Source organism: Urocampus carinirostris, chromosome 1 (genome assembly GCF_059441175.1).
Source record: "Urocampus carinirostris isolate Australia breed hairy pipefish chromosome 1, RoL_Ucar_1.0, whole genome shotgun sequence".
Taxonomy (NCBI): Eukaryota; Metazoa; Chordata; class Actinopteri; order Syngnathiformes; family Syngnathidae; genus Urocampus; species Urocampus carinirostris.
The window spans coordinates 7,265,295-7,280,943 of record NC_142349.1 but is presented as its reverse complement, the minus strand read 5'-3'; the positions used below and the strand labels follow the sequence as shown (position 1 = coordinate 7,280,943).

The following is a 15,649-nucleotide window of genomic DNA, read 5'->3' as shown; positions in this document are numbered from 1 at the left end:
GGTGAAAAACATCAAAGCATACAGGGAGTGCAGTTTGCTGTGTTTTACGGGACGTGGCTCACGTCTAGCATCCCGGACGCTAATGTGGAGCCACCCGGAGCTACCCGGAGCTATCCGGGTTCAGCACTGTCAGACAGAGACACAAAAGCCTGCGGGAAGCAGAGAAGAGGTGGGCTCGCTAACATGAGGTGGTGTATCCCTGGGCACAAAAACTTCCATCTGCTGCAGGGACATCGAACTTTTGGACTAGCGTGTCATTCATTCCGCTGTGGCTAAACTACAACAAAGCACCCCGAGAGCATCCTGTTAATAAACAACAAGCGAGACTGCTAGAAGTGTGAATTACTTTCTCTCTCTGCATATATATATATATATATATATATATATATATATATATATATATATATATATATATATATATATATATATATATATATATATATATATATATATGGCAGTGCAGTGGTTAGCGCATGTGTTTTAACTTGTATCTGTTGTTTCCTCCCTGTTTGCATCCAGCCACTAGTCCACTGTACCAGCTCAAGTAATGTCCCTCTAATAAAAAAATACAGATTCATTGTCCCCTTCAAGTTCAATTTTATTGTCAAACATGCTATATGCACAGCATACAGCACAGATGAAATAACTTCTTCTTTCCAGCGTGCCAACATACAAAAAATAAGGCACAAAACAATAAACAAATAGCAATAAGAACAAATAGTAGCAAGTTATTTACATGTACGTAATTGTATAATGTTATTCAATATGCATATGCTTACATATAAGTAGTGCTTACTCTATACAGTTTTGTTACTAATGTTTCTATAGTTTTCTATTCCCCGCCATACGACAATTTCACCTTACGATCGCCACCTCAGAACAGAGCTAGGAAGGATCCCAGTGGTCTACCATATTGAAAATGATTTTTGTACAATTGTGTGTGTGCAGGATTATAATAAATCTTAAAAAATGAACACCTAAACGCAAATTTATTGTTGTTGCATATATAGCGATACAGTACTTATGGCATAATGTGCACCACCTGGTGGTGGCACACTACATTGTTTATATTTCAAATGCATTGCCGACGCTGAAACAAAAAGCCATGTTCTATTGAGGCGGTTTTGTAAAAACAATTCCGACACCAAGGTATCCGTCCTGTTATCTATTTTTTAAGAAAAAAATATTGTGGACTTTTCCAGGCCCTTTTACGTGACAAGACATGATGTCCTATCGGGAACCTTGGATGGGGGAAATTTAAATAGTCGGACACAAAGTAGATTTTTACCTGAAATGGAAAGTCCTCTTCCTTTGAGGCTATTCATAGTTTTAAAACATGCAACCGAATTATTTGTCATATTATATTAACTGTTTAACTTTCCTGAAAGGTTTTATGTGACGAGTTCTGATGTCATATCCGGAACATTGGAGGGAGGGGAACTTAAATAGTCGGACACAAACATGGGCGATGTACCAACTAATGCGAACGATCGTAAGTTTTACCAACATATGTCAAATATGTTACTACAATTTGAAGACATTTATTAAAATCTTTATATGCCGGATGTGAGGGTGGAATTGGGTCTTAATATTTGCTTGACGTGCTGCTTCACAGTTTGACACAGCCAATTTTCCCGTTAAAATACAAGGAAATTCCTCTTGATTTTCAATTAGCTATTTATTTACCCATGTTAAGGTTAATGTTTGGATTCAGTTACCAGGAAACCATTCTAGTGGGTTTTTTAATCATCCCAAAGTAGTCGAGTAACAATGACTCAGCCACCTGCCCATTTTGTTTGATAACGAGGGAGGGAGGGAACTTAATTTCAAACATGATCAAAACAAAAACAGGTCAAAGATAATGTTAATCTACACGTCCTAAAAAGAATAGGAAGAAGCATATGCTTATTTAATCATACCCCAGACTTGCTTAATAATTGTGCCTTACAGCTAGATCTCTTGTGTATTTGCATGTTACAAAACACCTAATGAACATCCATATTTACGTTGGATCTGTGGATGCAGTCATTTCATCACCTTTACCATCGTCATCATCATCATTATAATAACCATCACTTTTTTCACTGTCATCATTCTTATCATTGCTGTTTGTATACATTTTCCGCATACTATGTAAAAAGAGTATCTTTTATAATAACAATAATTCTCATGGGTGCTCATGTAGACAACTGACTGTTTTGTGGCGTGTATTGTCATCCATCCATCCATCCATTATCTGTACCGCTTGTCCTCAGTAGGGTCGCAGGGTTGCTGGAGCCCATCCCAGCTACCTTCGGGCAGTCGGCAGGGGACACCCTGAACTGGTTGCCAGCCAGTCGCAGGGCACACAGGGACAGACAATTCGCTCGCCCATTCGCACCTAGGGATAATTTGAACCGGCCAATTAACCTGAAATGCATGTTTTTGGAATGTGGGAGGAAACCAGAGTCCCCGGAGGAAACCCACGCAAGCGGGGGGATAACATGCAAACTCTACACAGGAGGTTTGATCTCATGACCTCAGAACTGTGCCGCACATGCGCTAACCACTGCCCCGCCGTGTCTATCATACAAAGTATTTTTGGGCCCGCTGCTATAGGGGGTGTACCCCCAGGCAACAGAACCACCCATTGTTAAGCGTCCTGAACTGTGCAATAAAAAGACAAGGCATGAGAATTTGAGCCGGATGCCCCCAGCTTCTACTTGTCTGCCCTAACTATGCGATGTACATATGTTTTGTGTTCTTATTGCGATGTATATCTATGTGATTGTATTCACATTTATTAATTTTTTGTTTGGAAGACAATAGAAACTGATACACTAACATCTTTTTTTTCAAATTTAACAAAATTGTGACTGCTTCTGTTAGAGTCAAACTACCTGTAGAACAGATGAAGTCTGCAAAATCCTACACTACATATAATAATCAACACTAAATTTACTGCAAGTGGGAAAAGACCTAAGGAAGATGCTGGAAGAATTGTTTGTGTTGTGATTTGGTAAATAAAGAACGTGTTCACAGAAATCATCTTTGTTTTTAATTTACATAGTCTGTCTTGGTGTGAGTAAATAGCATTGTGTTTGTATGGTTTATCATCGCTTAATAAGGGCAATTGCAATCAATAATACGGGGAGGGGCAGCACGGCGGAACAGTGGTTAGCGTGTGTGCGGCACAGTTCTGAGGTCATGAGATCGAACCTCCCTGTGTGGAGTTTGCATGTTCTCCCCGTGCTTGCGTGGGTGTCCTCCGGGTTCCTCCCACATTCCAAAGACATGCATGTCAGGTTAATTGGTCAGTCCAAATTGTCCCTAGGTGTGAATGAGCGAGTGAGTTGTCTGTCTCTGTGTCCGGTGACTGGCTGGCAACCAGTTCAGGGTGTCCCCTGCCCACTGCCCGAAGATAGCTGGGATGGGCTCCAGTACCCAGCGACGCTACTGAAGAAAAGCGTTGCAGATAATGAATGAAAGAATGAATGAATGAATACGGGGAGCAATTGGCAAGGTTGATAGGAATGCTATTTTTGCCCCACAGACTGTCCAGGCACAAGGAGTGAGCAGGCAGGGAAGGCTTCATCATGCCAGGGATGTCCAAACCAAAAACTTTGTGCTTCTGGAGAGACAAAGGCCCCAGACCCCGGTACAGTATCAGCAGCTTCAAACTTGGCTAGGTGGTTCAACACTTCAAAACAGGATTAGCACAACCTTTTCCCCTTTTAAAGCTGTTTAGTATACATTAAAGTATTCCCTCGATTTTTGTAGTTAATCTGATCCATGCCCACCCATGCGAAAAGTGAACCATGTAAGTCAACAAATTAGGTTTTTTTTGTGTGCAATACTGTGCATGCGCAATTTCCCCATCAAGGATATATTTATTATACACGCAAACTCCAAATTATTCACTAAAAAAATCCTCTTGTGTATTTATCAATTTCTCTGGGACATTTCCCTTTTAGTGTCTGCCTCCACAGTGACCATTCTACAGTCTGTTGTGAATATTATTTAATTGGTAGTTTAAGTTATGCTTCAGGCAGGCCTCTCATACTGTAGACCTTGTAAAACGGATGAGACACAGCAATTGAGCCCACTTTTGGAGTGCTAGCAAACAAGCAGAGTATGTAATTTTGTTGAGCGACATAAATTAAATAACCATTTTATTTAACCTCAAAAGTTAAATACAGTCACCATGTCTAGTCACGCAATGACATTGCTTTTACTTGCCCCTCTGATTGGAATGCTCGTAAACAGCATGTATATAGGTTTGTTATTTTTTTCACTAGACATGTAAAGGATTCATTCGGATTGTTCATATCCCAGGAAGCAGAATAAGTTCTCTTATTAGTTTTAGTCTACTGGCCCTCTAAAAGTAATCCCAGAATTTCACGATTCATGCACAAATCCGAAGAACAAATAAACAGAAAAAAAACCTGCGCGCCATCGAGCATGCAAAAATTGAAATGCTGAGGAAACACTGTATTAGTAAATGACAATGTTGCAATTAATTTAATTTCTTCCAGCTAAAACTAACAAAGTAATAAAAGGAAATTTCTATCCGCTTATCTTTATGTATATGTTTTCTGTTATACATCTATAAATTCTTGACCTTTGCAGCCATAAAAGAAATTGGATTCAAACTGTCCACGGTCAAGCACAAGATCCTTGTCCTATCTGGGAAGGGAGGTGTAGGAAAGAGTACTTTCAGCGCTCACTTGGCTCATGTTCTGGCGAGTGATGAAACCAAGGAGGTACTTTTTGATCATTCAAAATATTGGCACTTTAATTTGGGCCACAGACCTTGTCACATTTTGTACTTTTTATGACCCAGTCCCTCTCCATTGTTATGTAAGGTTGCCCTTCTGGATGTTGACATCTGTGGTCCGTCGATTCCTAGAATCATGGGGTTGGAGGGAGAACAAGTAAGTTATGTTAATTCGAATGCAGATATTTGATCACACGTGCTTCTGTAAAGAACAGTGCGGCATATTTAGACCTTGGTAGTAATGAGTAATTTTGAAAGAACGTTATTTGTATCTGTTGTTAAATCTGCTGAATTATTGACTTCCTATTCCATAGGTACATCAGAGTGGGTCAGGCTGGTCCCCAGTGGTGAGTCACTTTAAGTACAACTGCTTCATGACGAAAAATCGATAAAACTCGTTTTTTTATTTTGATAATGAATGGCTGTGCCAACTAAAATTAGAGTTTAAAATCTTGTTATGCATCGTATTTTATTAGGTTGTTCCAATTTACGGAATAACTTATCTATTGATCATTCAGTCAATAGTCTTCCCTGTTCTTGTGTTTCAGTATGTGGAAGACAACCTTGCTGTCATGTCTATTGGCTTCCTCCTTGGTAGTCCCGATGATGCTGTTATCTGGAGAGGCCCCAAGAAGAACGGTAAACAATATGAATCTTCTGCTTGACATGTACTGTAAATTCAGTGTGATTACCTGAGGACGACGGAAGTTTTGATTTTAATCTCAGGAATGATCAAGCAGTTTCTGAGGGATGTGGATTGGGGCGAACTGGATTACCTCATTATAGATACACCCCCTGGAACATCAGATGAGCACCTGTCAATTGTGCAGTATCTAAGCTCCACCCAAGTTGATGGAGTTGTCATAATTACCACTCCACAGGTACAGAAAAGGACAAAGTACTTCTTTATGACTGAGTTTTACCCAAAGTGAGCGGAGAAAACCACGGACTGAAAAAAAACAGCTTTCCTTCTAATACAGTGGAACCTCGGTTCTCGACCATAATCCGTTCCAGAACCCTGTTCAAAAACCGATTTGTTCGATCACCGAAATCATTTTTCCCATTAAAAATAATGTAAATCGTTTTAATCCGTTTCAACACCCTGAATGTTTACCTCGAATGTTTAACGTAAACATAAAGCTAACCCAGGCTAATCGTACGTTCGCGTTATCGTAATCTTCCGTACGAAAGATTACGCTAACATGAACGTGTAAAAATTAAAAAAAAAAAGGCTAAAACACTTTGTACACCTATATTAAAAGGGAAAGAAAACAAAGCAGGTCCGCACGCGGTAACAGTTGGTCACGAAAAGAGCGATCTACACCCGTACGCCGCTCAGCATCGCACCCTAGCGTACGCACACACGCATTACCGGCGTTCGAACTCCGATTTTTTTGACCGAACAGCAAAGCAAGAATTTCTCGAAATTTTTGGTCGGACTCCGATTTGTTCGAACTGAGAGACGTTCGAAAACCGAGGTTTCACTGTAATAATAATAATAATAATGACTATTATTATTATTATCAAGTCATATATCACTCAATCAATCACAAACATATATATATATATATATATATATATATATATATATACACAGTGAAGAAAATAAGTATTCGAACACCCTGCTATTTCGCTATTTCTCACACTTAGAAATCATGGATGGGTCTGAAATTTTCATTGTAGGTGCATGTCCACTGTGAGAGAGATAAATTAAAAAGAATAATCCAGAAATCACAATGCATGTTTTTTTAACTATTTGTGTGATACAGCTGCAAATAAGTATTTGAACACCTGTGTATCATTAAAAGTTCTGACCCTGAAAGACCTGTTAGTCCGCCCATTAGAAGTCCACCTGCACTCCATGTATCATCCTGTATCAGATGCACCTCTTTGAGGTGGTAAGCAGCAAAAAGACAGCTGTCCACCCCATACAATCAGTAAGACTTTAACTTGTAACATAGCGAAGTCCAAAGAGCTGTCCAGAGACCAAATTGTACACCATGAGTGTGGCCGTGTATTGTGAGATTTTGGGGAACAACTTTCTTCCCTCAGTCAGCATTGAAGATGGGTCGTGGCTGGGTCTTCCAACACTACAACGACCCGAAGCACACAGCCAGGAGAACCAAGGATTGGCTCCGTAAAGAGCATATCAAGGTTCTCGCATGGCCCAGCCAGTCTCCAGACCTGAATTAAAATGAAAATCTTTGGAGGGAGCTCAAACTCATTGTTTCTCAGCGACAGCCCAGAAACTTGACTGATCTGAATGTTTGCAGTGTGGGCAAACTTGGTGAAAGGCTACAGGAAACGTCTGACCTCTGTAATGGCAAACAAAGGCTACTGTACCAAATATTCACATTCATTTTGTCGGGTGTTCAAATACTTATTTGCAGCTGTATTACAGAAATAAATTGTTAAAAAATCACGAATTGTGATTTATGGATTTTTCTTTTTAGTTTATCTCACTCACAGTGGACATGAATCTTCGATGAACATTTCAGACCGCTAAGTGCGAGAAATAGCAAAATAGCTTGGTGTGCAAATACTTATTTTCTTCACTGTATATATTCACAGTTCCCTTAACCACTAGTGTTGATGGGGCGCCCACCCCTCTATTGGCCTTTTTTTTTGGGGTAGGGGTTTTCTCCCCCACATGAAACAAATGGTACTAGTGGCAGGAGAAGCTACCTGATCTGACTCTGAAACAGCACTTTCATCATCTGGTCGCCATTTTTTTTGGTGTAAAGCGCCATCCTGCTTTTCAGAGATGAACCTGACATCTGCATTGTCTGACAGTGGCTTGTGATAATACTGATACTAGGTCCTAAATTATTGGGGAAAAAATTGTATTCAAGAAATTGAGTTTCACATCGTACAATAAGCATTGCATCAGTTGTGGCTTTCAAATTTATTTTGGGTGTGTATGGCATTCTCTCTTTTGCTTTTGCGACATATTAAAAGCTCAAATGCTCTTTGTCCCATAAAGAACTATTTACGTTTTTTATATACATTTATTTATATTCAATTTCTTTATTTATTAAAATGAATATATAATTAGATGGATAAGGATAATTGAAATGGTTCCTTCAAAAATAATGAGTGGGAAATAGTTATGTAAATACAAAAATAAAGATATAAAATTGTTCTTCTAAAATGCGTAAATAAATTATTCAATAAAAGCGTTTCATTAAATCGCATAAATAAATTAAGTAATTAATGGATATGAAATGAAGACGTACTCACCAGTTTGTTAAAATTCTTAATAATTTTGGGCCATTTTGTCTGTCCCATTTGCTTTATTGCAGGACACCTTTCAGAAGTAGGAGTCAATTTACAATGAATGAAAACCTTCGTGTTGCTCATATTTTGGCACAATCTTCACATTACACCTTCTTTACTGCAGGAGGTGTCTCTGCAAGATGTCCGGAAGGAAATTCGCTTCTGCCAGAAAGTCAAGTTGCCAATCATTGGAGTGGTGGAAAACATGAGTGGTTTTGCGTGTCCCCATTGTAAGGTCAGTCTGTTGAAGCTCGGCATGCAAATGAATATTTTAATATCAACAGGCCAGCATGTGAAAAACAAACTTAACATTATTTTTTCAGTTTACCATTGTAAATGTATCCCCTTTTTAAAAAAGCTTGGCTTGGCATAGGTTAGGTTCACACTGCAGAGCTTAATGATCAACTCTGATTTTTTTTGGGTGAGATCCGATTTTTTTTTTCATCGTCTACATTTCCAACTAAATGCGACTAGTTTGCGATCTCCTGTAACTTTTAAGCGTCTCCTGTTGTAATGCCACAAGTGTCCAGAATACGCAGAAGAGGACACGCAACGTCACACGCAATGTGCTCATTGTTTGCGGAAGTTCTCAAGGATGCTAAAAGCGTATCCAGCAATTAGAACGTTATTGTGCTACCGGTGGCTGAACATAGTTGTCCCTCCAAATACTAATTCAATGCAAAACCTCACTTTTCCTCCATTAAATGATTTCTGTGTTTTCGTCCGCCATGTTGGTTGAGTTCTATGCTTCTTCCAGCCTCTTGATGACGTGCAAATTGCATGGATGCGCATCGCATTCCAAAAGATCAGATGTGTATCGCATTTAGGATCACATAAGAAAGTGGGATGGGTCCGTTGTGAAGAAATCGAATCTCTGCTGTTCAGAAATAGGTCGCGTCCATTCCATGCAGTGTGAACCTAGCCATATTACGAGGTTTTTATTTATGGTTAGAAGTGCCACTAAGAGTAAAATGACGTTTCTAATTTAATTGAAAATTCCAAAAGGGACAGTGTGGTATATTTAGTGCCCCCTAGTGGTAGACAAAATCACATTGATTTGAATACCAGGCAAAAATGCATTAACTATCATCTGCATTGCTTATCCTCAGTAGGGTCGCATGGGTGCTGGAGCCCATCCCAGCTATCTTCAGGCAGTTGGTTGCCAGCCAATCGCAGGGCACACGGACAACTCATTCACACTTAAGGACAATTTAGACCGGCTAGTTCACCTGACATGCATGTTTTTGGAATGTGGGAGGGAACCGGAGTGCGCGGAGGTAACCCATGCAAGTACGGGGAGAACATGAAAACTCCACACAGGAGGTTCGATCTCATGACCTCAGAACTGTGCCGCACACGCGCTAATCATTGCGCCGCCGTGCCGCCCTTATAAACAATCATACCGAATTTTTTTTTAAAAAATCATAGGTTGAGTAATTTGTATTTCCTTTATACAGTGGGATCCGCATTTAATTCAGAGCCATGTTTGCCCCTCATCCTGCTGCCACGCTGTGCCGTCTATCACTGGCCCTTGTTTGTACCAGACAACACAGTGCCCTCTAGTGGTCGATTATTAATCCTGGGGTCTTTAAACTTTTTGGGAATCAGCAGGTGTTGACACTCGTTCTGTCTTTTAGAACACATCACAGATCTTCCCTCCTACTAGCGGGGGTGCTGAAACAATGTGTGCAGACCTCAATCTACCTCTACTTGGCAAAGTGCCTCTGGATCCAAGAATAGCGAAAAGCTGCGATGAGGGCAGGTCTTTCCTCGATGTCATACCAGACTCTCCTGCTGCTGAAGTCTACAAGAGAATTGTGCAGAGTGAGTTTTTGTCGCCTTTTCCCAGTAGAATAAAGGGAAATTTGTGGTTCAGACCATTCTGCCTCACAGTAAAAAAGGCCCAGAATGGCCCATGTCATATTTCTTTTTCTGTTTTCCTAAAGGCTTTTGTGAATTTTTTCCTTTAGTAAAACCATGCTTCCCAGGCACAATGTAGTTCACATACTTAACATTTACAACTTTATTTTCTCACTTTAAAACCATGAAAAGAGTCATATGTAATATGTAAAGTGAGAATCATGAAACATAATATAGAAGGTTAACACTACTCTATGGTTTGCACATAAATTTTTCCCTGTTTTGTTACAGGAATATGACTGAAAGACCATCACATTTATATGATTTCTCATTCCTTATTAGGCATCAAGGACTACTGCTCCATCCATGCCGTTGAAAAGCAGAACCCTTCATGAATCCAGCTGGACCAAAGTATCCACATTATTCCATTCTGTAAAACCTACAAATGACTGATAGCCATAGGCGTGTGTGTCACACACTACGTGCGTTCATTCCCAGAATTGTATGTTCAAATCCAAAACTTAAAGGGCAATCATGTGTATAATGTGATGTAATTTTCTGTATGCTTCCTGAATTTCTGTTTTTTGTTGATTGTCTTATAATGAGTGATGAATCCGACAAAGAGATCAAACAAGAAAGTTGAAAACAGACTGTGGATGAAATAATTAATACAATGGTCAATTTTCAACATCAGAACACATTTTATTATACAGAATAAAGTACGTTTGTGACAACAGTTTTGTTTTGCTTTGTGGGTATTCAAGAACATTTGTTTGAACAGTATTGTGCAAAAGTCCTTATTTGGGCAGCTGAACTGTATTATTTGAGTTGATGATGGTTATTTTTTTTCTGCCCTTTTTTGCGTCAATAACAATCGGGGATCACAAGATAAGCATCATCGACTATACAAGGAAAGAGGAACATTTTCATACCTGTCAACCTGTACTTTTTTTGCTGTACAAAGTACGTTTATTATGCATTTTAAAACGTGTACGACATACAAGAAAATCTGTGCGGAAAACGCAAATTTGTTAATTATGGGTACCATCCGTTCATCCGAAGAACGGCCCCCCTGACCTGAACCCGAGTGGTGTTTCGTTATTGGACTTCTGTGCTCGTCATGGTCTGTCCATAATGAACACCATGTTCAGACATAAGGGTGTCCATATGTGCACTTGGCACCAGGACACCCTAGGCCGTAGTTCGATGATCGACTTTGTCATCGTTTCGTCGGACCTGCGGCCGCATGTTCTCGACATTCGGGTGAAGAGAGGGGCGGAGCTGTCAACTGATCACCACCTGGTGGTGAGTTGGGTTCGATGGTGGGGGAAGATGCCGGCCCGACCCGGCAGACCCAAGCGTGTTGTGAGGGTCTGTTGGGAACGGCTGGCAGAATCTCCTGTCAGAAGTTTCAATTCACACCTCTGGCAGAACTTCGCCCATGTCCCAAGGGAGGCGGGGGACATTGAGTCCGAGTGGACCATGTTCCGCGCCTCCATTGTCGAGGCGGCTGATCGGAGCTGTGGCCGTAAGGTAGTCGGTGCCTGCCGCGGCGGCAACCCTCAGACCCGTTGGTGGTCACCGGCGGTGAGGGATGCCGTCAAGCTGAAGAAGGAGTCTTATCGGGCCTTCCTGGCCTGTGGGACTCTGGAAGCGGCCGGCAGGTATCGGCTGGCCAAGCGGAATGCGGCTTTGGCGGTTGCCGAGGCAAAAACTCTGGCATGGGAGGAGTTTGGCGAGTCCATGGAAGCCGACTTCCGAACGGCTTCGAGGAAATTCTGGTCCACCATCCGATGTCTTAGGGGGGGGGAAGCGGTGTGCCCTCGACACTGTGTATAGTGCCGATGGGGCGCTGCTGACCTCGACCCGGGACGTTGTGAATCGGTGGGCGGAGTACTTTGAAGACTTCCTCAATCCCACCGGCACGTCTTCCTCTGGGGAAGCAGAGCCTGAGGACTCTGGGTTGGGCTCTCGTATCACTGGGGTTGAAGTCACCGAGGTTGTCAAAAAACTCCTCAGTGGCAGGGCCCCGGGGGTCGATGAGATCTGCCCGGACTTCATTAAGGCTCTGGATGTTGTGGGCGTGTCATGGTTGACGCGCCTCTGCAACATCGCGTGGACATCGGGGACGGTGCCTCTGGACTGGCAGACTGGGGTGGTGGTTCCCGTCTTTAAGAAGGGGGACCGGAGAGTGTGTTCCAACTACAGGGAATCACACTTCTCAGCCTCCCCGGTAAGGTCTATTCAGGGGAACTGGAGAGGAGGGTCCGCCAGGAAGTCGAATCTCGGATTCAGGAGGAACAGTGTGGTTTTCGTCCTGGCCGTGGAACACTGGACCAGCTCTATACACTCTTCAGGGTCTTTGAGGGTGCATGGGAGTTTGCCTACATGTGTTTTGTGGACTTGGAGAAGGCATTCGACCGTGTTCCTCGGGAGGCCCTGTTGGGGGTGCTTCGGGAGTATGGGGTACCGCACAGTCTTATCCGGGCTGTGCGGTCCCTGTATGCCCGGTGCCAGAGTCTGGTCTGCATTGCCGGCAGTAAGTCGGATTCGTTCCCGGTGAGGGTTGGGCTCCGCCAGGGCTGCCCTTTGTCACCGATTCTGTTCATAACTTTTATGGACAGAATTTCTAGGCGCAGCCTTGGCGGGGATGGAGTCCGGTTTGGGGGCCTCAGCATTGCGTCACTGCTTTTTGCAGATGACGTGGTGCTGTTGGCTTCCTCAGGCCGTGATCTTCAGCTCTCGCTGGAGCGATTCGCAGCCGAGTGTGAAGCGGCCGGGATGGGGATCAGCACCTCCAAGTCCGAGGCCATGGTTCTCAGTCGGAAAAGGGTGGTATGCTCCCTGCGGGTCGGGGAGGAGGTCTTGCCCCAAGTGGAGGAGTTCAAGTATCTTGGGGTCTTGTTCACGAGTGAGGGTAGGATGGAATGGGAGATCGACAGACGGGTCGGTGCAGCATCTGCCGTCATTCGGACCTTGTGTCTGTCGTGGTGAAGAGGGAGCTGAGCCAAAAGGCAAAGCTCTCGATCTACCGATCGATCTACGTTCCTACCCTCACCTATGGTCATGAACTTTGGGTCATGACCGAAAGAACTCGATCCCGGATACATGTGGCCGAAATGAGTTTCCTCCGCAGGGTGGCTGGGTTCTCCCTTAGGGGCCGGTCACACAGACAATTGCGGCTGAATCACGGCCAGAAATTTCTGCCTGTGAGGCGGACGCTATTGGACGCTTTGAGATCGCAATGCAGACTAGATACAGCAGTGCTTAACACGCGGTCGGAAATTCGCGCGCGGGTGGCAGCGCGAAAAAGTTTTGCGCTGCTCAATTCTTCAGAGCGCGGGTACACAGCCTTTCACGAGCGTATCAAGGCTGAACCACGGCCAGAAATTTCTGTTTGGACGTTTTGAGACCGCCATATAGACGAGATACAGCAGTGCTTTACTCGCGGTCGGAAATTCACACGTGGTTGGCCGCGCGCAAAACTTTTGAGCTGCTCAAAAGTTTGAGGACGTGTTAAACCGCGTGCCGCACACGTGGTCAACACGAGGTAATGACGCGGAACGACGTGCTCTGGCCGCGGCCAGGGCGTGGTTACACATGGGTAGGACGGGAAATTTCAGCGGGTAATCGTGGGTGGAGCATGGTAATAGCATGTTCTGCGCCTGTATCGCGGTGTTATTACGTGAAATTAGCGTGTTACGCGTGTGACAGTCAAACGCCTTTCTCCGCGTATATACAGCGTGATTTGCCGAGCACACGTCACACGTCAGTTGTGCTCGTGACGTCAAGGGGGTGAACATGGATCCCCGTCAGCGTAGTGACCTCGTCTTAATCCATTTTTATTTCTTGACATTTCTTTTCAAGATAATAAAATAAAAATGATGCCATAGCTTGAAATCTTGATCTTCACGGGACTGTGTCTTGAGTGGTTATGATTTCTACAGCCCGGTGTTATCCGAGAAATGCATCCCTGCCGAGATTTGCATTCCCTCGCTACTACAACCTCTTTTACCTCGTTTTATCTCACTTTTAGGGAATGTAATGGCGAACATATAACCAAAACCACTTCGTCTTGCATTTGTTGGAAATGTAATACAACTTAAACCATTCCGTCTTTGTTTTTGTTGTGAACGTAATCGAACGGTAAATCCTCCCCCCCTCGCGTGAACGCGCATTCTGCTGCGCTTCCAACGAAAGCGATCGTATTCTATATAAAACGCTTATTAAAACTATAAAGCGAGCTAATTATAACAATTGGGAGATCCTAGTCTATATAACGCGTTTATTTAAACAAAGTGCGATCGTATTCTACAAAATGCGTTTGTTAACGCGGATGAAAAAGTCACCAACGTCAATGCACGCTTACAACAAAAGCGATCGCAGCAGAATGCGCGTTCACGCGAGGGGGTGGGGGTGGGGGGTTGTTGCGTAGGAGTCGGATTTGGGCACAACACCGGCTCGGGAGCTTTTATACCCGTGGTCCACACGAGAAAATGACGCAGAAATGACGCGATGAGGAAGCGGAACAGTCGCCGGCGTCTGTTTTGCGGGCATACCACCGATGAACAGCGGGTTGGCCAATTTCGCGGATTTTCCATCGCGGGCAACCACGGGCAAAAAAAAACTGCAAAATTTTAGCCGTGATTCAGCCGCAAACGGCTGTGTGACCGGCCCCTTAGAGATAAGGTGAGAAGCTCAGTCATCCGGGAGGGACTCGGTGTAGAGCCACTGCTCCTCCGCGTTGAGAGGAGCCAGTTGAGGTGGCTCGGGCATCTAATAAGGATGCCTCCTGGACGCCTCCCTCGGGAGGTGTTCCGGGCATGTCCCACCGGCAGGAGGCCCCAGGGGCGGCCCAGGACACGTTGGAGAGACTATGTCTCTCGGCCGGCTTGGGAACGCCTCGGGGTCCCGTCGGATGAGCTGGAGGAGGAGGCTGGTGATAGGGACGTCTGGGCTTCCCTTTTAACGCTGCTGCCCCCGCGACCCGACCTCGGATAAGCGGAAGACAATGGATGGATGGGTACCATCCGGTATACACCGACTATCACGAAACGGCAAATCAATCAAGTCAAACGAGTTCGTCGCGGTAGCCTCTATTTCGGTATTGTTTTTTTTTTCGTTGCAAAAGAAGCGAGCGGTTTGATGCTACTGTGCGCATGCGTCTGCCGCCTGGGGATTCCCCATCATGCATATTCAACATCGGATTTCATGTGGTAGTTGTGTAGTAAAACAAAGTCTGTCTCTTTTTAGAGAACCGGCTTTTTTGGCTCATCTTATTAAAGAGAGCCGGCTCTCAAACGGCTCACTTGCTTTGATGCATTATATTACGAATTATGTTGTATAAAGAAGTTAAGACAAAAAGGATGTATAAAAGCAGAAAATGAAAAAAGACAGGTTTGTGGTTGTCCCTTTAATCAGTATATTACCAACAATAATTTAATGCAAAAATGAATAATTTGAATAAGAAAATGTATTCTTCTACTTAATTATATTTGTATGTATTTTTTCCTTCTACGGTGAACGTCCAAGCAACTTAATTTTTTAACTTTTTATAATAAACCTCATTCATGTCGAGCAACTCAGTATCTCTCACCAAAATGTTAATTAACAATATATAACAACACATAAACATTATACGATATTAAACTACATCAATAAACACGATTGGAAAAAAAATATGGTGTAAGATTATTTTGTAAGGGAAAATACGACAGTTGGTAAGGGTATGCATTTTTTCTTTTACCCAGATCGGAT

The 15,649-nt window shown here is 43.2% G+C and overlaps 1 protein-coding gene across 1 annotated transcript; it reads left to right on the top strand.

The window, feature by feature from the left end:
- Positions 1-1,377: 1,377 nt before the first annotated feature.
- On the top strand, positions 1,378-10,628 carry nubp1 (nucleotide binding protein 1 (MinD homolog, E. coli)). The gene is made up of 10 exons (XM_088352952.1): positions 1,378-1,492; positions 3,533-3,637; positions 4,609-4,742; positions 4,845-4,913; positions 5,071-5,103; positions 5,305-5,395; positions 5,483-5,637; positions 8,157-8,267; positions 9,670-9,856; positions 10,235-10,628. Exons 1-10 carry the CDS (start codon positions 1,462-1,464, stop codon positions 10,285-10,287), a joined length of 969 nt encoding a protein of 322 aa, XP_088209078.1. The 5' UTR covers positions 1,378-1,461; the 3' UTR covers positions 10,288-10,628.
- The last annotated feature ends 5,021 nt before the right edge of the window (positions 10,629-15,649 follow it).

Bases quoted from the DNA above. Each gene is read 5' to 3' on its own strand.
- nubp1 (XM_088352952.1), top strand. From the start codon at position 1,462: ATGGGCGATGTACCAACTAATGCGAACGATC. The intron at 4,914-5,070 runs GTAAGTTATGTT...CCTATTCCATAG, and splicing joins TGGGGTTGGAGGGAGAACAA to GTACATCAGAGTGGGTCAGG. The intron at 9,857-10,234 runs GTGAGTTTTTGT...ATTCCTTATTAG, and splicing joins CTACAAGAGAATTGTGCAGA to GCATCAAGGACTACTGCTCC.